The sequence below is a fragment of the Zonotrichia albicollis genome, chromosome 10, assembly GCF_047830755.1.
Source record: "Zonotrichia albicollis isolate bZonAlb1 chromosome 10, bZonAlb1.hap1, whole genome shotgun sequence".
NCBI classification, from domain to species: Eukaryota; Metazoa; Chordata; class Aves; order Passeriformes; family Passerellidae; genus Zonotrichia; species Zonotrichia albicollis.
Window position 1 is genome coordinate 9,676,955 of NC_133828.1, and position 21,132 is coordinate 9,698,086.

Consider the following 21,132-nt stretch of genomic DNA (forward strand, 5'->3'; position numbering starts at 1 on the left):
CCCTCCTTCAAGACCAGACCTGGCCTGCAGGCCGAAGCCCAGGGCTTGGTGGAGGAGGTGCCCGGGCAGGTCCTGCGGGCAGTGGGTGCCCTTTGGGGCAGAGGGTGCTCTCCGCGCCCCGGGCAGAGGCGGGATGCTCCTCGAGGAGGGATGTTCCCCGGCAGGGATGCTCCTCGGCGAGAAGAGCTGTGCCTCTCCCACTCATCCATCCCCGGGGACTGTCCCCGGCCCCTGCCGGAGACTCCGGCAGTGAGAGTCCCGGCCCCGGGGGCTGGGGGCGGGCAGAGCCCCGGCCTCGGCTCACCAGCCCGGGGCGGGCCGACCCTGCCGCCCCTCCCCTCCCCGCCCCCCGGGCCGTGCCGATCCCGCCGCTCCGAGCCGAGCCGCGCTGCCGGCGCCGAGCGGGCACCATGCGCACGGGGTGAGCGCCGGGGCTGCGGGGGGCAGCGGGCCCGTGGAACCGCCGGGGATGGGGAGGGCACAGGTAGTGCGGAAAGCACGGAGCCGCCGTGCAGAGGAGGCCCGGGAATCGGGAGCCGCCGGGGAGGGAGACACCGGGACCCTGGAGGGCGGGCGGACCTCGGTGTGAGCGTGGCGGGAGCCCAGGGGCAGCGGTACCGCGGGGACACCGGGGAAGGCCGGCACCAGACCCGGGAAGCCGCCGGGGGCAGGGGTAGCGCGGGAAGCCGGTGCCCCGACACACGGGCGGCCGGGGGGTACGGGAGCCCTGAGGCCGCCGGGGCTGGGGGTCCCGGCTGTGACCGCAGGCTGGGGCTGGGGGCTGGGGGGCGCCTCGCACCCCGCAGGAAGGTGAGTGACCTCTCTGTCCCCTTCCCTCCCCGCAGGTGCCCCCCGCCGCGGCTGCTGCTCGGGCTCTTTGTCCTGCTGGTCCCCGCTGCTTCCCCGGAGCCGGGTAACGTGCATGGGATGCTGCGGGATGCTGGGGAGGGGAGCGCCTGCCGCCCTGCTCGGGGTCCCATACCTCCCCCGTGTCCTGACGCCCCCCATCGCTTGGGAGGCTCTCCCCAGCAGGAATGGGGGCTGGAGTCTCCCCTCGAGCAAATGCTGTGCCCAGTCGTGCTTCCCGAAGCTGGGGCTGATTCCTTCAATGGCCACGTCCCTTGTGGCTCCCGAGCCCGGGGGGTCCCGTGTGCTCCATCCCATCAGCGGCCAGGGATGCTGGGGAAATCCTTGACTGCAGTTCCCTGGGAGGAGAGGCCCATGCTGGCTGTGGCACAGGCAGGATGGAGTTGCCCCAAAGTGGCCATGCTCCATGTGTTAGCTTTTCTCCACAATTCCTCCCTGTAGCTGCATGTCCTTGGAAGTGTTGTGAGTGGTCGGGAGCCTCGAGCCTATGCCCTGGGGATGCAACACCTCCCACACGCTTCTGGGCTTTTCCCCTGCCTTCGGGGCTCCCTGTAACATCCCAATTCTCAAGGTACTGGCGCGCCGGGAAAGGGGAATTCAGTGCTGACTCAGCTCTCCAGCCCTTTTTTCCCCACGAGCCGGTTCTCCTACTGCCTGTGTTTCTGGTGAACTTTACCTCCCCGACAGGGCAGCTTCCTGCCGGCTGCCAGGCAGGATGAAAGCCCTCCTCCCCTCGCAGCCCGTCTCTGGATGTGTGCCCAGTGCCCGGAGGCGGGAACAGCCACGGCTGACACAGGGAGCCCCCGCCTGGATCCCGGGAACCCCAACTGCCAAAGCAGCTGAGCTGCAAGTGACGATCCAAAAACAAGGATACGGTGGATTTTCTCTGGGCTAGTGGTCTGGTCTTTGGGCTTGTGCCAGCATGGTGTGAAGCATCACTCGTGTCCCTTTCTGTTGTCCCAGGCTGGGCACAACGTTTCTGTTAGTGGCATCCTCAGGTGCAGGTGAACTGGAAGTCAGCCATGAAATTGGTGGATTATTCACTGGGGCAAGGCTTTGTGTCATCTAGGAACAGCTCTGGCACTGCTCTGTGGGCAGTGGGGTCAGCTGTGGAGGGAAGGAGGCTGGCTGGGGCAGTGGGGATGCCCAGCACTCCCAGAGCACGTCTGGGAACACTGGGAGAAGCTCTCCAAGTGCCCCGGGCTGCATTTATGATGCTGCTTTCAGTGGCGTGGGTGCCTCCCCAGGGGCCACGGGAACAAAGCTCCCCTTGGAGATCTGCAGAGTTGGGAACATCTTTCCCATGTGAAATCCTGAATTGGCTATTTTAGGTCCCTGGAGACTGTCCAGTGCAGCCAAGCTGAGCTGGAGGGCTGGGCACTGCTCTAATAGTGGGTACTCAGAGTTATCCATGCCCTTCCCATCCTCTGCATCAGCATCCTTGGGCACTCAGGGCCAGCCAGGAGCCTCTGCTGAGCTGCTGGTGCAGCTTTGGGCAGCCGTGCTGGGGCCCCCAGGAGGTTCCCCAGGGCGTGCAGGGGGGTTGAGTGTTGGGGGAACGTGGCTGGCGCTGGTCACCACTGGCAGGAGGCGCCCGTCTCACCCAGCTGACTTGGCCGTCTCCCAAAGGCAGCCTGCAGATCGGGTTTTAAAGGAATTCAGCGGGTTGGTGTGGCTTTTTTTCCTTCTTTTCTTTTTTTCTTCCCCCCCTTCCCTTGGTTCAATGTCCAAGGACTGCAGGGCCTGTTCTGCCAGCCCGCCTTTGTGATGGCTTCTGGGGAATGTTTGCTCCAAAGGCTGTCCTGGCATGGAGATAACCTTTCTGTTTATCTGCCTGCCTTGCAAATTTGGGGGCTTAGCTGCCCCAAGCTGGGCTGGCCTCTTATCACTGGATCTCTGGGATTCCTCAGAAAGGGCACGTAGCCATGAGGAATAGTGTGGGGATGCTGCCACACGTCTGGTCTGGCGAGTGTGGGGGAAATCACAGATAGGGCTGTGAGTGACCTCAAGCATGGGCTGGGTCAGACACTGGGAAAATCCCCATTCCCAGGGGGCAGTCCTGTCCCAGGTCTCTGGATAGGGGCGATCTGCTGGCCAGACCACCCCAACCTGGTGGTAGAAACAACCATGCATTGGAACAGACTGCCCAGGGAAGTGATGGAATCACCATCCCTGGAAGTGTTTGAAAAATGTGTAGATGTGGCTCTTTGGGCATGGTTTAATGGTGGAACTGGCTGTGCTGGGTTAGTGGTTGGATCTGATGGCCTCAGAGGTCTTTTCCAACTGTAGTGCTTCCATGATTCTGTTATCTTCTCTCACACAGAATTTCTGTGCTTTAGTTTGGGGCTGGGAAGAGCCCCAAAAGCAGCCCCATCTCTCTGCCGTGCTGCTGCTGAGGGTGCAGGCAGTACCTGGGAATTCAGGCTGCCTCCTCCCGCTGTTATGGACAACAGGTGCTGGAGCTGCAGGTTGAGAGGCTCATTCCTGATAATTTCCATCCCCAGGGGGCTGTGGGTCCTTCTGTCTGGGATTCCTGACAAGGAATTGCTGTGCGAAGCGATTTACAGCCTGTGACACAACTGCTCTGCTGTCAGCACCTGGGGGGGTTTGACAGGGGCATCAGAGCTTCCCTAGCATTATTTTAGGAATGTTCAAAAGACAGGGAATTGGCTGTGGGCAGCACCCAGCATCGTGGGTTTAGCTCACGCAGGGCTGGCGCCTCTTGGCTCTGGCAGCGTCGTTTGACCGCTGAGGTTCCCAGCAGGGGCTGGAGGAACTGTGCAGGATGCTGTGCTCCACAAGCTCCTCAGGCTCTTCAGCTCCTTATCAGCTGGCAGGACTGCTGTTTGCAAAACGTTATCTGTGCCGTGGGAGCTGCTGGGGAGGGGGAGCTGCCCAGGCTGCCAGCAGCTGGAAGGAGACAAGGCTGTGGGCATCTCCCTGCAGCACCTCTGAGCTCCTGGTCCATCCCCCTGGCAGGCGGATCCCATCCCTCCTGCCTGTCCCAAGAAGGGGGCGGCAGGGATGAAGTGGCCGTGCTTGGATGGTGCTTTGGCGCTGGAAATTAGGTTTAAATAGAGACTGAGTATTCCTGCAGAGTGGCTGTGCTCCCTGGCAGGAGTTTGCTTCCATTGAAGCATACAACCTTTTCAAGCCCTAATCCTAATTCTCCCATTACTTCCCCAGCTCTGGACATGAACTTGGTCCATCCACAGCAACCATTCTCCCAGAGCTCTTGCCTTGGTTTTAGGTTTCCATATGGTGACTGCTGGCCCAGCAGCGTGAATGCCTGGGAGCTCCCTCCCCACTGCTGCATGTCCCTGGAGGGATGGAGAGCTGCTCTTCCCTGTGGCCACTAGAAAACCCTGCCCATACACTTCCATATTCTGGAGAAGCGGGGTTTTATTTTTTTCTCTGAAGAGCAGCCTCTCAGTAACACTGCTCCCTGTTTATTTTGGCTTGCAGCTGGACCAACCTCTCCTTCCAGTGTTTATGGCGACAAAACTTGGGTGCTGTTAAGCAGCAAATCCAAGTCCTTGGAGAAAACATTTTGCAATCCTGCTTCAAGCGTCACCGCCTGGCTTAAAAACTCCCTGAGCAGAAAAAAACGTGCTGCCGGGAAACTGGCTTTGCTCTCGGGGGGATGTCACCACTTCTTTATGAGGAGGCAGGAGCATGCGGGGCCAGGGGCGAGGACTCATCCAAGGCTGAGCCTTCTGATAAAAAAGAGGGAGAGAGACTTTTTACATGAGCCTGGAGTGACAGGACAAGGGTAAATGTCTTCACACTGATAGAGGGTAGGGTTGGATGGGATATTGGGGAGGAATTCTTCCCAGTGAGGCCCTGGCACAGGGTGCTCAGAGCAGCTGCGGCTGCCTCTGGATCCCTTGGAAGTGTTCTAGGCTGGGTTGGATGGGCTTGGAGCTGCCTGGGAGAGTGAAAGATGTCCCTGTCCATGGCAGGGGTGGAACAAGGTGAGGTTGGGTGTCCCTTCCAACCCACCCCATATTCTGTGACAGGGACACCGAGTCTCTTCTGCACCACTGTGGCCTGTCATAAGTGTCAGGGATGATACTCTAAACCCTGGAATAACAATCCCAGCAAGTGCGCTGTCTTTTTTCCCTAACTCTCGATAGTTTACCAAGAAAATAATTAATTCTGGCATTTCGGTAGAGAGTTCAAAGTGCTGAAGGAAACATCTGGGATTAAGTATTGATGTATATCAGCAGTCCAGAGGTATGGGATTAATAAAACACTCTAGTGATTCTTCTGTTGTATCTGATGACATTTGGGAAAGCATTGGAGAGGAATCCTTTCCAAGAGCATGCTGCAACCGCTCTGTGTGCAAGCCTGGAGGCAGTGTCTTGGATGTTATGAAGAAATTCTTCCCTTTGAGGGTGTCGTGGCACTGATGCAGGTTGACAAGAGAAGCTGTGGCTGCCCCTGGATTCCTGGAAGTGTCCATGGCCAGGTTGGACAGGGCTTGGAGCAGCCTGGTCTGGTGGAAGGTGTCCCTGGCCATGGCAGGGGGTGGGATTTTTGGGTTCCTTCCAAACCACTCTGTGAGGCTCCATGACGGACAAGCTCCTCGTCATCCCACGTCCCAGTTTCCTCTCTGCCAGCTGTGGGAGTGCTCTCCCTGGCTCTGCTGTCCTCCAGCCACATTCCTCATCCTTTGGGTGGCCATGCGTGTGGAGCAGCAGTGCTGCTGCCCTCGGGAGGATGTCCCCTGTCCTGCTGATGGGTGGGAAGTGGTGCAGGGGAAACCTGCTATGATTTCAGCTGGTGCTAAGTCCCCTTAAATCTGGGGGATTGGGAATAACTCCCTGACTTTGTGGGGGGAGGAAGGCACGTGGTAGCAGCAGTGTATGTGATTTTAGTGTCAGGCTTGGTTAGCCTGGGATCTTGTTGCCAAAGATATCATTGAAGCCCAAGGAGCTAGATGGGGTTAGAAAATGGTTTGGAAATTTGTGCAGCTACCAGGGGCTCTGGCATTGCCTTAATATGGATTTGGACCAATGGGAAAGACAGAGGGAGAGGCTTGAGGGCAAAAAACTTCCGCACTCTGGAGGTGTGAGCATGGTTAATCAGCCCTTTGGGGGTGAAGGGGTGGTTTCCACCGTGCAGAGGTGGACGGCTTTGGCCTCCCAGCGAGTGTTGGAATGGAGCAGGGCACTGACACCCCCTGGGCTATGGGCTAGGGCTGCCCCAGGGTCGGGGCTTCAGAGCCTTGCTGTGCTCCTGGCTCTGACTGGCAGCGCCGGCACTGGCGCTTTCTCAGCAAGCAACATCTGCTCTGGAACATCCCGTGTCTTAAAAGGGTTGCTTTTGCGGAATTTTTATTGCTTTTTTTTTTGGCATGGTCTCCCAGCCCTCTTCTAAGATGGAAATTGGTCATTAGTGGATTTTATTGTAGTTTTATTTTATTCCCAAGCTCAGTCTGCTGGTTTCCTCCTCCCCTGGGGACTGTAAGGTCTGGCTGTTCCTCTGACCCTGTCCTCAGGTTGTGGGAGTCTTCTGCAACAGCCCCGGGTGGGAATAGGAGCTGGGGCACCTGGAACCCAGCATTACCGTCCCCATGCTCTTCCCACTGTCACCACTGGCATAAATTGCTGAGAGCCCAATGGTCCTTGAAGCTACCTCTGAGTTCATCACTCCTAAATTAGCCACTTGCCTTCCCTCTGGAAGACAGAGTAATCAAACCAATTTATTCTTTTCCACCCTCCTTGTTAGTCTGTAACTTAACTGAGTTGGAGATTGTTGACATTTGGATAAACAGCAACTTTTTGATAATCCCCGGATAAACTGGTGGTGCTCACTTGTGGCATGATGGAAAGGCATCTGTACAGCTTATTCCTTCCCCTGGGACACCAAAATGCTTCCCAGAGGAGCCAGGAGCCTTATCCTGGGGACCCAGGACATGTGGATGACAGGGAACCCCTGGACACATCGTGTGACCCTATCAATGATGCCAGCATCTCCCCAGCTGGGTTCCAAAGCTGGAGAAGTGCCCTGTCTTGCTGGGAGCTGGGGCTCAGGGGGTGCTGACGGGTGGGAGTAGGTGGAGTAGAAACCGGCAATGACTCCAGGCGGCTCTAAATCCCCCTGGATATCAGGGTGCAAGAGAAAGTCCCAGCCTGTGGCACTGTGGGCAGAGAGAGGTGTGTGACAGCAGCCTCTGATTTTTGGCTTTTACTGTAGACTCTTTGAATGGTTTGGCTTGGAAGGGACCTCAAAGCCCATCTTGTTCCACCCCCTGCCATGGGCAGGAGCACCTTCCACTATCCCAGGTAGCTCAGACTTCAGGGTTTGAGTAACCAGTTGTTACTTCTGCAGCTGCTCTGGGCACGTCTCTGTGGTGGGGAGACAGTGATGTCAGGCCATGAAGATGGATGGGTGTCCTGGCATCCCCATGCCTGTGCGGGGTACCCAGTGGGCTGGGCTCTTGATCCGAGTCTAATCCCACCAGGATTCTCCTGGTGCTGGGCTGGATGGAGAAGATATCAGACAGTTCCCTCCGAGCTAGGATGCAATGGGGCTGTGGGTCTGGCTCCTTCTGGGTGCCAGGGGGATGGCAATCCTCATGACACCCTTCAAGGCTGGCCTGCCAGCCTGGCTCCAGCCAGCCCTTGGCCGGTGGCTCCTTTCCCACCTTCTCCTTGGGCTCAGCTGAAAGAGTTAAGGAAGCCACCGGAGAGGGGCCTCCAGAGGCAACTGCTGGAGGTAATAATCTTCCTTCGGCTCTTTTCTCTTTTCCCCCGCTAATTGCAGAGTTGACATCGTCCCCTCTCATGAAAGGCTCTTTTGTCAGCCGAGTTGCTGGGCAAAGCCCGGGCTTGGCAGAAGGTTTCGAGCCCCGGGCCGTCGCCTGCACATCTCTCTCCGGCGGCAGGTACTGAAATGACTCTTTCAGCGACAGCGATGTCCCTCCCTCTTTGGCTCCCATCTGAAACAAAACCAAACACCTAAACAGCGACAAAAATCCCTCTTTTTAGCCAACGGGGCCTGATTTTCGGCCGGTTTCGGAGGGAAAGGTCAGCCCGTCTAGACTCTAATCCGACAAGTGTTGTATTTCTTCCCCCGCGGGTGTCCTAGCAACGGGATTAACCCGCGGTGCGGGCGGACACTGGCGGCATCCCGCTCCATCCCGGCTCTGGATGTGTCGCTTCGCATGGCCGGGCAGCCCCAGGGGTGGGCTGGGCTCTGGCCCTGCCCCGGGCTCTGCCAGCGGCTCCTGGCGCCAAACATCAGCCCAGCGGCAGGGCAATTGAGAACACCGGTGGTAGAGCAGGCTTGTGGATGCTTGATCCGCCCCAGGCAGCTGGTGAAGCACTTCTGCCCCAAGAAGGACACCAGGCCTGGTTTGGGGACCGCACTGGAGTGGGACAGCCTGTGTCACTGTAAATGTGACTCTCACAGTGGAAATGGGTCTCCCAGTGCATGCCCTGATCCCAGTGCTCTGATCTCCCTCCCAGGACATTCCTTGCCTCTCAGTGCTCTGGTCTCCCACTACATGCCCTGTATCCCAGCACCTGGGTCTCCCAGGACGTCCCTCCCTCTGTTCCAGCTGTGCAGGGGTGGCTCTTAACCCCTGGCATCCCTCTGGCCTCGGGGTCAGCCTCGGTGGCAGCAACACCAGTAAAAATGTGTCTGTTTGGGTCGGGAGAAAAACCACTTCCCATTTCCTTCGTTCAGCTGTTTAATCATTTTATCTCCCTGCTGCTGTTCGAGCAGGGCCCCGTTTGCCTCCAGGTGTTGCTGGTGGAGCCTCCCTGCCCATCCGTGTGCAGCTGGTGCTGGAGCTCAGTGCCCGAACTTGCGATGGGTGGCTCCCAGTGGGTGCTGTGCATCTGCAGCCCCCACACCCGTGGCACAGCTGCCTGATAACATTGTTCCATTTCAGTCTTTTTCAGCCTTTCCTCTGCTTTCCCAGCGGCCCCTTTCCGGGCTTTCTTCTGCCTTCTTTCCCTGTGGAGTGGCCAGCCAGGGTTTCTCCCCAGAGCCGTGCAAGCTTTGCTGTTCTCCCCATGCCGCTGAGCTCTGATGTCCCTGACTGCGGGGTGCAGAGGAGCCAGAAGGGGTTTGGGGAGCACAGTCTTGGTTTAATCCTTGCTGTTACGCAGAGAGGGGCCAGGAGCTGGCTCCCAGCGCAGCCCCAGGAGCCCCTGCAGGCTGCAGCATCCTCCCCAGCGCGGTGCTGCTCCCAGGGCAAGGCTGTGTGGGGCTCTGCCCCCTGCAAACGGCCCCGCGCTAATGAGGAGCTGCTGAGGCTGTGGGCCTGGGGGAAGGGGGGTTTGTTCCCCCAAATCCCAGCTGGGTGCTCCGGAGACAGGCTGCAGCTTGCCCGGAGTCCCAGAGCGCAGCTCCTGCCTACGTGGGATTTTTTTTCCCCTGCAGCTGGAGCGGGTTAAGTGGGGTTTTAGAAGCATTTTCTTTTCTCCTGGGTGCTTAAAACAACAATAAATAAAGTCCCAGCCCTGCGAGTGACACTGCTGTTGCTGCTGTGAGGAAGGGAAGATTTATGGGGATTTTTTTTTTAACTTTACAGGTCACTGCTAGTATTTGTGGAATTGGCTTTGCTGCAGGAAAAACTGGTTTCCCGCATTCCCATTAGGAAGAAACTTCTGTGATCGTGTAATTAAAATGCAGAAAAAAATAAAATAGCAATATTTAAGTAGATGCCAGAGGAGCTGGTGCTCATAGCTGGGTCCTTTGGAGGCTGTGTGTGTCCTCTGCCTTGCTCTGACCTTGGCTATGCTGCTTGCAGCCTGTGGCAGGAAAAAAAAGGGGCTTTTTTTGCACTTTTTCTGGGCTTTCTGGCTCCTGTACCAGCCTGCAAAAGCAGGAAAAAAAATCTACATTTTGACCATGGGAATGTTTTAATCCATCTTGAGGCACTTTCCAGAGTTTTTTTATCACCTTATCTGAGTTGGGGCTGGCACCAAGATGAACTCCTGTTAGTCAGGGAATGTTAGGACTATGACTCCTCCATGCTGTAAATGAAAAATTATGGATTTGACTCATCCCCATCCTTTTGCAGTTGGATAGCTGCAGCCTGAAGGTCTCATCCTGGGGGTCCCAGCTCCCCAGAACTTTTAAGCAGGGAAGGGAAACTCTGCTTCCATAGCATTTTTTTGGGGGGTTTGTTTTTATGTGGGTTTTGTTGGGTTTTTTGTTTGGTTGGTTAATTTGGTTTTGAGTTTGGGCCTTTTTTTTTGGTTTTGGTTTTTTTTTCTTGTTGTTTTTTTGTTTGTTTTTTGTTTCCAGAAAAGGTTCACTGCTTAGACTTGGATGCTTGGGTTGTGAACATTTTTTCATCTTGGATCGTGATATGAGAAAAGACCCCCTGACTTTAAGGGCACCTTGAACCCAAAGCGTGGCCATTAGTAACAAAACCATCCCAAATCCCAGAATGCCAGGTTTGGGTTGGAAGGGGACCCTAAAGTTCATCCAGTGCCAGCCCTGCCACGGCAGGGACACCTTCCGCTGTCCCAGGCTGCTCCAAGCCCCATCCAGCCTGGCCTTGGGCACTGCCAGGGATCCAGGGGCAGCCCCAGCTGTGCCAGGGCCTCACTGCCCTCACAGGGAACAATTCCTCATTCCCAATCTCCCATCCATCCCTGCCCTCTGGCGCTGGCAGCCATTCCCTGGCTCCTGTCCCTCCATCCATGTCCCCAGTCCCTCTGCAGCGCTCCTGGAGCCCCTTCAGGCCCTGAGCTCTCCTTCTCTGACGATGCTCCAGCAGCACCTGGGCACCCGGCAGGTGAGCCTGCTCCAGCAGGGCTAGGATTTGCCCATGTCCAGAGGTGCCTTCCCAGCCCCAGCCCTCCGGGACCCTGGGAATGACGATCCCCCGCAAGGCTGCCCGGCCTTCCCAGCCCGCCCCCCCTTTGAACTCTCTGGTATGCGAATTTTTGCTGGTGTCAGAGGGTCGGCGGCTGCAAAATCCCTCCTGGTTAAAGGGTGGGAATACCAGTGTGTGCAGCTTGGGATAATTACCAGTTGTCAGCAAAACAATAGTGACATTGTAGGGCAGGAGTAAAGGGAAAGGGCCCCTGTCTTGAGAGTAATGTTACTTTTCTATTTAGCTTGCCATAGTCTTTGCTGAGAAATGGCCCTATTCTCTCTAATCCTCCCCTTCAGGCATGCCTGCTGAGCTTTTTTGTGTGGTTTGGGTTTTTTTTTTTAACCCCTTATCATCCCAGGAAATAGCTTATGGGTACCCATCTCTGTGGTGCTGTGCTGCAGGGATGCCCTTGGCTCATGGCATTGTGCCCGTGGGGGATGCTGAAGCCTGGGATGGTGCCTGGCTGTGGCATCATCCCTGCGCTCAGGAGGGGGCAAACCTGATCTGGAATCTCTGTCTTCATGCAAGCAGGGACACAAATTACACCCCTCCTGTTCTTGGCAACTGTCCTGTTACAGGTGGTGAACTTCGGTGCATTAAAGCTGCTTATTGCGTTGTATTTTGCTTTAAAACCAAATGACTTGTAGAAAGAAGGAATAGTTCAAAGGAATAATCAAATACTGGCTCTGGCTGTTGGTTGGAAAGGGATGATGTGAGTTCTGGCCTCATCCAGCTCCTGCTGGCTTTCCCCAGCACTTGCGTGGAGCAGCAAAGGATCACCCACCTGTTTGACCCCTTTACTATCCATCTCCAAGGCTGTTTGGACTTCCTCAAAAGCTCTAAGTTTTTATGCTTAAATATCTGTGGAGACATGGCAGGGAAAGAGGGATTTCAGCCTTGGCTGATATCAGGTTGTCATCACTCAACCTGATTTCAAGGCGTTCAATTGATTGATTTCTCACTATGGCGTTGGGATGTGCGCAGCTGGGTGGGTTCAAGGCCTGGGTGATGCTTTCCCTTTTCCAGTTGTCCCCTATTCAGGCTGTTCATGACCCCAGCATCCATCCTCAAAGGGGCTGCCAGCCACCTCTCTGTGTCATGTCCCCAGTTTGGGGGCCCAAAAGCTCCAGCACGGAGCACAGTGCCCCGCAAGGAGCAGAAAGCCCGGGATGGGATGCAACGGGATGTGACAAAAAAGCACGATGGCCAAGGTTGGCTGCCTGGTGCAGGGGAAACTTTGGAAGGAGCCAAAGCTTTGGAAATGCTGCCAAAGTCAGCAGCACAGGCGAACTATTGTCTGAGGAGTGCAGAGAGGTGGAAGGACGGCAGAGCGGACACGGAGTCTTATTACCGGCACAGCTGGGGGCTTCCAAGCCAAACAAAGTCCCCTGCGCTGCAGGAGGGCAGCGCTGACAAGAGCCAGGCTGGTTGGATGAGCTGGAGATTGCAGCTGAAATCCCAAAACAAACCCCCTCCCCGATCCACCTTTTCCTGCCCATTCCCCCATTTTCCTGCCCATTCCTGCCCATTCCCTAAGAAAATAGCGTTCCTCGCCACCTGGCCCCACAGCAAGCGTGTGAGCTTGGATTCCGTTTGCTGCACACTGTGTTGAGGATGAGGTTAATGACCTGCCAGGTGGTTTTCCTCCCTGAAAATCCATGGTGAGGCTCTATGAAGCACCCACGAGCTGTGGCAGTTGCCTCCTGCAGGACCAGCTGGCACCCAGCATCCCTGGATGCTGTTCTGCGGGATGGAGGCTGTGATGCTCCCTTGTAGCTTCAGGTACATCGCTTGGTAGCTCTTCTGTATTTTGTTTGGTGAATTGGGGTTTCTAAGCTGTGCTGGTGTTTTCTTTGCTTCTGAAGTCCTGGAAAACAGCCGGGGATAGGCAACTCCCAGTTTTTGTTGTGTAGGCTTCAAAGCTGGTGCTGGGTTATCCACTGACAGTGCTTTGTTTCTTCGTCACGTTGGAGGGTTAAAATCCTGGCGTGGTTAGGGGACATCATTGGCTTGGAAAGGTTTGTTTGAACTCTGGGGACATGTACCCACCTGGGTGCCTTGTCCTCCTCTGATTCTCTGGTTGGGATGACATCAAGTTGGATCACAAACCCTCCATCCATCCCTCATCTCCCCTCATCCTGCTACTGCAGAATCTGTCTACAATGCCTACAATGTCTACAATCTGTCTACATCTGGGGTGCCAGGTGTATTGATCTCCCTGTATCCTCTGGGGAAGAAATGCCTGGGAATGGGAACGTACTTCCTCCTTGTCCCTCAGGGAGACTGCAGCCAACACCCTCCGCCAGCTGCCTGTCCCAAGTGGGGGGTGAGGAGCAGAGGCTTCTCCTGTCCAGGGAGCAATTAGTCTGCAAGATGATTTATGAATGTGGAGGAGGATGATCCAGGGGGTCGCATTCCTTCACTTGCCTTCCCTGCCTTATCTCCGGGCTGTCAGTGGGCTCGGGGGGCAGGTGAGTGATTGGAAGCAGAGACATGGCCCCAGTATAGGCAGGATGGGGGGGACTGGGAGCTACAGCTCACCCAAACTCACCTTGAGTTTTATACACCTCCTTTGGGTTTGGCTGTGCCCAAATATTGATGGTCCCTCTCCACCATCCATTCTCCCCAGGAAACCTCACAGAGTGGCCAAAGTCACTCCAGCCCCAATTCTCTGCTGCCCAGTCCGCTTGTCCATGTGGATGGGGCAAAGTAGGACACCAGCACCTCTTGGCTGTGCCTTTTCCAGCCCTACTCAGTTCAGGAGCAGGAGGAGGATGCTCCTGGACTGGGGTCTGGGCACGACCACCCTTCTTTCCCTCCTGGGGCCATTTGATGGCTCCTGCAGGCTGTCGTGACATTTTCACAGTTTATCTTATCGAGGAATTTGCCGGGAGGATGTTTCTGCCTCTCCCTGAGTAAATGTTTAGGAACGCTGCGCTGGGGGGCTCCGTGTTGCACAGCCAGAGGCAGGGGGGACGCTGTCCTGGAGGCACAGCAGAGCCTGGCACCTGTGTCATTGCTGGCGCTGGGCTGGCTGCTGTCACTGGGCCAGCTCGGCTCCTGGGCACCCCTGTGCCTCCCCTGTCCCTGGCTGGGTGCCCACCCACGGCCTGGGTGCCTCCCTCTCCCGGAGGGCCTTCCAACTGCTGCATGTGTGGGGCTTTCCGATGGAGAACGGAGTAGAATCCCAAATGTCAATAGGATTTATGGACACCTGCTGACAGTCCTTGAGTTTTCCTGCTAAGTCCAAGAGTGCTCCCACCTCTGGCTTTCTGCCTGTGCTCCTATCAGGGTTTCCTCCCTTCCCCTTCCCCTTCCCCTTCCCCTTCCCCTTCCCCTTCCCCTTCCCCTTCCCCTTCCCCTTCCCCTTCCCCTTCCCCTTCCCCTTCTTCTTCCCCTTCTTCCCCTTCCCCTTCCCCTTCCCCTTCCCCTTCCCCTTCTTCCCCTTCCCCTGCCCGGAGCTCTGTGACCTCAGGGCTGTGTCCAGCCAAGCGGGCTCTCCTGAGGAAGCGTCTGCGCTCTGCTCAGCCTGAGGCTCCCTCTGCTGTCCATCCGTCCGTCCGTCTCTCTGCCTGTCCATCCGTCTGCCCGGCTCTTGCTGGGGGATCCTTGGCGTGTGCAGGACAAATTGCTGAGCTGGGCTGCAGCAGGCTCCCTGTCCTCTCCCAAAATCCTGCAGGGAGAGCAATCCTCCCTGGAGAGAAATATCAGTGTGCTTTGACCACGGATAAAAGGCTGCAGGTCTGGATGACAGGCTCTTTTTTCCTATTTTTACCTATTTTCCCCTTCCCCCCTGCCTTTTTTTCTCCTTTTTCACTCTCTTTTTCTCTTTTTTCTTCCATCTCTTCTTTTCTTTCTCTTCCCCTCCCCTTCCCTCCTCTTGCCTTGTCCTCCTCTTTTTTCCTCCTTCTCATTCCCTTCTTCTCTTTTTCCTGTTATTTTCTCTATTCTTTCCCTTCCTCTTTTCCCCTCTTCTTTTTTCCTCTCCTTTGTCCTTTCTCCCCTCTTTTCTCTTTTCTTCTCTCTCCTTTCCTACTGTCATTTTCCACTTCTTCCACTTCCTCCACGCACTTCTCTCCCCTTCCCACTCTTTCCTTGACTTCCCCAATCTCTTTTTTCTCTTTTCTTCTTTCCCTCTTCCTCCCCTCTCATTTTCCCCTTCTCTTCTCCCCACTCTCTTTCCCCGCACCGTCTTCCCCCAATCTCCTTTCTTCCCATCTCCACTCTTTTCTTTTCCCCCACCTCTGATTTTTTCTCTCTTTTCCCTTTTCCCCCTTTCTCCCCTCTCCCCCCTCTATTCTTCTGGCCCAGGACTGAGCCCTCAGTGCCTTCTTAGGGCAGCCCAATCCCCCTTTTCCTGAGGAACTATGTTGCAGCACCAGATGCCAGACAGTTTTGGGAAGATGCAGTCAGCCTCTTTGGGAGGGAACTGGGACCAGGGTGAGGGTGCAGTTTTGCTTTTCAAGAAGTCCAAGGCTATGGCAAGCTGGCAGCAGCATCTCATGGAGTGTGCAAAACGCTTTTTGTGAGCTTTTAGCCTGGAGGAGGCAAAAGCCAAGGGGTTTTCCCTGCTCTGCCAGCAAGCCAGCTGCCATGGCTTCTCCCTGGGGGAATGCTTCTCCAAAATATTTCACCAGCTGCTGCCTGCCCAGTCCCTGCCTGGCTGCTTGGTCAGTGGCAGAGCTGGTTGCACTGGACTAAGATGCTCTAGTGCCACCCGTGCCACCAGCCCACCCTCAGGGCACCTAATTTGGAAATCCCTTTTCTGGGGATGCCCCAGCCCTGGTTCCTTCCCGGGGAGCTTCCAGTGAGGAGATGTGCAATGAAATGAAGATCATTGGCTTAATGAGGGTGTCCCACGGGGCTGCTGCTCCACTCTACTGTCCTGAGCTGCCTAATTCCAGCAGAAGGGAGAAGCGGGAATTTCTCTGGCTGGGCATCCTGTCTGCACATGCTTGGGCTACCCCAGCAGGGTGCTGCTCTCCAAATCCTCCTGGCAGAGGCCAGGCAGCTCATGGGGGCATGTGATGCTCCCCACGCTGGAGCCTCACGGCTCTGGGGCGGGGAGAGGCTCCGGGAGCACCGAGGTTTTCCATCCCAGCGCTGGGAATGGAAGCAGCAGTCGCTCCGATCCCTCTCGATGTGCCAAGGAGTTCTGCACTGCACCCTGGCCCCAGGGCAGCCAAGCCCGTCAGGACATGCCAGAGAAGGCTGGCAGGCACCTGGCTCCTTCCCTGGGCTGATGGAAGCGCTGGAGCTCCGGGAGGGGCCCTGTGGAAGCTCTGCCATCTGGACAAACCCGTGTCCCGCGCGGATTGGTGGAGGCTGTTCCGCAGCGGGTACCCCTAACAGCATCGGTCACGGGGAGAGCTGCTGGCAGCAGCAGCCAGCTCCCATTTTCAAGGGAAAAATCGCCTGTTTTGCTTCAAAAGTAGTGTGGGAAATGTTGCATGAAGCAAAATGAACATCTGAGCATTTGTCTCGGTGATTTTCCTGAATATTTTTAAACTGGAGCATCAGCTCCGGCATGTGGAGATCTCTGCTCTGTAGGACCATGGTATGGAACGCTCTGACCTTCCTGGTCACACACAGCCGAGGGGAGCCAAAGTTGTCACCTCCCCATCAAAACCCTGTCTCAGGGACACTTCTTGAGCCATGCAGGTGACTTGCCTTGTGTCACCATGGTAGTGTAGGCCTGGGGAATGCTCCATCTCTGCTTGGCCATCCCTAGGAATGAGGGGCACCGTCATCTGAGCTGGATAAGTGGATTTGAGGGTAACTTTTTTAAGCAGAGGCAAAGAACAATCAAAATTTTTGGGGCGTGGGAGAGTGCCAGTACCGCCCATGGAAGATTTTCATCCCGAGCTCCAGGAAAACTTGTGATTGGGAAACTTGTGATTGCTCAGACCTGGCTTTGAGGCGTTGCTGGCGCGTGATGCCTGGGGGGGCAGGAAAGCTGCAGTGCTCCCCTGGCCCTCCTGCGACAGCACCTGGGGGGTCCTGGCCCTGTAAGCGAGCCGGGAAAGCGGCTTTAAGCACTTGGCTTTGGGGACTTGTTTTGTTTCCGGCCGGTGGAAATGTTGGAAATGTTTTCTGGGATTTGTTTCCCTCCTCGTTCAGTTTTGCTCTGAGATTATAACCTTTTCCCGAGGCCTGAAGCGGGGTGTCCCACCAAAGCTGGGCACCCCATGAGGACCATGTCCGTGCACAACCCTACCTTGTACAGCTCTGTGTGCTGGTGATTTAACCAGAGCCATCGAGCAGGGAGAGACGATTTGGGATGTTCCGGGCAGGGAGGAGTTAAACATCTGGCGGCAGCAGCTGGGACAGGCAGTGGGGTGGGTCTGAAGGCTGGCTGGGCTGCCGGAGGTTTTGGGGGGCTCAGGTGAGCCCCAGGCAGGCTCAGGGGTCCCCGAGGGGCTGTGCCAGCAGCGGGAGGCTGGCGCTGGCGAGAGGAAGGCTTGGCAGGGCCGGCCACTCCTCCCCCTGCTCTGCTCCGGTTTGAAGGGTCGAGCGCCGGAGCTTGGGAGGAGAGAGAGATGTGAGTGCTCCGAGAGTCTGGCCGGGACAGAGCTCCTGCCTCTTCCCTCCTTTCCTTCCTCCAGCCTCTCCGCTCCGCTCTCGGGAGCAACGGAGCTCATTTTCCCTTTCCGATGGCCCCACCTCGCTTGGGTGTTCTGCTCCTCCTGGCTTGTTGCTTCTCCTGCTCCGAAACACAGCTCCTGGACTGGGTTTGGGACAGCACGAAGACCACGGGAAGCCCAGCACTACCCAGTGAGGGAATCCCAGAGTCGGTGCCGCCAACCTCAGCGGCGGCTCCGGCTCCCAGCCCGTCCCCAGGGATGTGGGGCGGCGAGGTGGCAGGAAATGTCACCACCCCACGGCAGCAGGAGCCAGATCCTGCTACAGCAGCACCTGTGAGTGAGGGAGCCACAGCCAAAACCACGGAGCAGTGGGACAGGAATGCCACAGGGTCGGTGGAGAGCACGGCGTGGCCGAGCATCGCTCCTCTCCACAGCGTGTCACCTGCCCCAGGACAGCAGGCGGCCAGCAGCCCCACTGACGACCCCCAGCTCCTGGGGACAGGGACCCACAAGGACACCCAGCTCCTGGGGTCAGGGAACACTGAGGACCTGCAGTTCTTGGGGTCAGGGAACACCGAGGACCCCCAGCTCTTGTGGTCGGGAACCACCGAGGACCTGCAGCTGCTGGAATCAGGAACCACCGAGCACCTGCTACTCCTGAGAATGGGGACCACCGAGGACCCCCAGTTCCTGGGGTCAGTGACCCCGAAGGATCCACAGCTCTTGGGGACAGGGACTACTGAGGACCTGAAGCTGCTGGGGTCAGGGACCACTGAGAACCCGCAGCTCCTGAGGATGGGAACCACCGAGGACCCCCAGCTCCTGGGGTCAGGGACTACTGAGGACCTGCAGCTGCTGGGGTTGGGCACCACTGAGGACCCACAGCTCCTGGGGATGACGAGTGCCACAGACCTGCAGCTTCTGATAGCAGGGCACACCGAGGACCCACAGCCCTTGGGGACAGGGACCACTGAGGACCCACAGCCCTTGGGGACAGGGACCACCGAAGACCCAGAGCTCCCAGGCACGAGGACCACTGAGAATCTGCAGCTCCTGGTGATGAGGAACACTGAGCTCCTGAGGACAGTGACCACCGAGAACCCAGAGTTGCTGGGGAACACTGAGAACCCACAGGGGTCACAGAGGACAGTGACCCCTGAAGACCCAGAGTTCCTGGGGATGGGAACTCCTACAATGGAGTCACAGGTGTCCTTGCAGAGACCGACGGGTCTCCAGCCAGGTAGTGCCCCTTTTCCTTTCTCACCAGGTGACAGCACCCGTGAGCAGGCGGTGCCTTTCCAGGACCCCTTGGTACAACCTCCCCGTTACTTCCCCGCAGCATTACGGAACCCATGGCATGGCCCTGGCCACCCAGGGCTGGCTCTGGCCAGCAGAAGCGGGAGCCAGAGCCCCCCTTGGCCTGACCAGAGGGTGGATAAGGGTCCTGCTGCCGATAACTCTGTCCCTCTGGAGTTCGATTTACTGAGCGCTACCATGCAGCTCTACAGGAGTGACGGCGTGGGGCTCACATCCTTCTTTCCAGGACTGATGCCAGCAGCCGGCCATTGCCAGCCCATCCCGACCCGCCTGCCCTTCTGCAGTGTGCTGGGCACCAGCCATGTCCGAGTGCCAAATTACCTTCAGCATGGCAGCGAGGAGGAAATTCGGGCGGCTTTGCATGAGTGGGAGGGGCTGCTTGAGTCGCGGTGCCATCGCTACCTGGAGTGGTTCCTCTGCTTGCTGCTGCTCCCCGGCTGTAGCCCCTCGGTCCCCATAACTCCCCCGCCATGCCAGGGCTTCTGCGAGGCCGTCAGAGACCTGTGTTGGACTCCCTTGGCCAGCAGGCGCCTGCCTCTGCCTTGCGATGCTCTCCCTGAGGAGGATGAAGGGGTTTCTTGTGTCTTTATTAATGCTTCTGCAGGTAACATGGCTGGGCAATGTCCCTGCATTGTGTCTCCCCTGCCCAGACTCCCCCAGGCGCTGGGGGATGCTTCTGCCTTGTGCCCATGGGATGCTGCCGAATCCAAAATCACTTTCTATACAGCCTTGCCTTTTCCAAGCAGAACCAGTGAGTTTTGGCTCCCTTCACAAGACCGGGCATCACTCCCGGTGAATCACAGTGGCCAGCTCAGGGGATGCTCCCCAAGCGCATCGTGCTGGCCTTCAGGGCCAGTTGCCAGGTGCCACAGGGCTTTGGGCTGTCCTGGCTGGGATTCAGAGCATGTGGAGAGCTGGCAGCTCCCTGCAGGAGCAGGGCAAGGACGCAGACCCTGTGCCATCCAGCCACAGCACTGTGGTGGCGAGGAGGTTTCAAGGTGACCCTCAGGCATGCCCACACGCTCCCCCCTCCCCGAGCAGCCCTTCGGGGTTAATGATTCACTGGATGGCGGCTAATGTTTGATCCTTGCTGCTTGGAAAAGAGGGAGAGGTTACTTCACCCCCAGCTTCATCATTCAGTGGCTGTGACCTTCTAGGGACCCAGACAGGGCAGGGGGTGAGAGAAGGGAGTGGGGACGGGGGTTGACTGGTGCTTAGAGAAATGCAGTTGGGATGAAAGCTGGAGCTCCCCCCGCCTGCCAAAGCCTCTGAATGAGGCTGTGTTCCCGTGCCGACCCCTGCGCCCTCGGGGGATGGCCAGGAGATGCCAAGGAGGAATGCCGAGACTGGGGGCTGGCACACCAGGGTCGAGGACAGGGTCCCCTCGGTGTCAAAGAGGCTCTGTTTGTGGGGGGATGCACTGGGATCAAGGGGATGCTTGCAGAGGAGGTGCATTCCTATCCGGAGCTGCACTGTGATTGCTTGGATGGGCAGTGTCAGGAATGAGTGGGGAATGTGGGGGCTGTGGTGCACCCCATGGCGTGACTTGATGTGCTGCCGTGTGCTGGGGGTCCCCTGAATCCCACGCTGGCAGCCTGGGCTCAGGAAGGTTATGGCAGAGGGGGAAGGTGGCTTGGAGCATCCTGGGGACATTCCCAATGGCAGATTCACTGTGTCCAGAGACATCCCCACAGCCATCCCGTGCCAGCGCCGAACTCACTGTGGTCCCCACCAACTCTTCATGTTCCCTGGTGCTTCCCCAGTTTGCCACAGGGATGATGGGCTGTGATGTTTGGGTTCTGGATGCCCTTTGGAAAAAGCAGGTGTGGCCTGAAAGCTCTGGGAATGAGAAGGGCCCCTTGGCTTTTGTAGGAGAGCAGACATTTGAAGGGGTCTCCCCTTACCCCTCTGCTCCCCAGTCCCCATCCAGCTTCTGTCACACACAAAGAAAGTTCTTTTGCTTTGGGAAGTGCTAGCACCCAGCTCCCACCCCGGACTCGGGGGCGAGTGGCATGTTTGAGGAGGAGGGAGACTCCCAGAGCCGGCTGCAGCTCCAAGGGGAGAATGGTTGCTAATTGCCCTGCTAACAAAAGCCTCTTTCAGCGTGTCCTGTCATCCTGAGCCCTGGGGGGGACACAGTGACTTGTCTGGCTGCAGGAATTGCAGCACTGGCTCTTACACCCGTGTAGACCCCCGGGAGGAAGCTCTGGTTTCCTTTTTCCTTAAAGCTGCCATGAATTTGACTTCCTCCAACCCAGATAAACACAGTCCCTGCATCCTGGCATTTGCAGTTGGAATGAGCTTGTGAGGTGCTGAGCATGGCGTGGCTCAAGGGTGGGTGGCAGGCTGAGGGTCTGGGGCAGCCCCACTCACTGACCCCATCGGGTTTGGTGTGGGGCTGTGCACATCTGGGAGTGAAAGGTGCTGGACCCCAGGATCCAGAGGTTCTCCTCTCAGCAGGCCAAGGGTATGCCCCATGGGGAAACCTGATCCCAGTGCAGGGCACATGGAGGGGCT

At 57.2% G+C, this 21,132-nt stretch overlaps 1 protein-coding gene across 3 annotated transcripts in view; it reads left to right on the forward strand.

The window, feature by feature from the left end:
* Positions 1–213: 213 nt before the first annotated feature.
* COL18A1 (collagen type XVIII alpha 1 chain) overlaps positions 214–21,132 on the forward strand; it is a 36,148-nt gene continuing 15,229 nt past the window's right edge. The window contains exons 1-2 of one of the 3 annotated variants that reach the window (XM_074547963.1): positions 214–421; positions 846–913. In XM_074547963.1, the coding sequence (XP_074404064.1) occupies positions 411–421; positions 846–913 (79 nt within the window). In that variant the 5' untranslated portion in view covers positions 214–410. Of the gene's footprint in view, positions 422–845; positions 914–17,078; positions 19,220–21,132 lie in introns of those variants that run through there. The other 2 variants (XM_026798487.2, XM_074547962.1) reach the window with 2 other exon arrangements.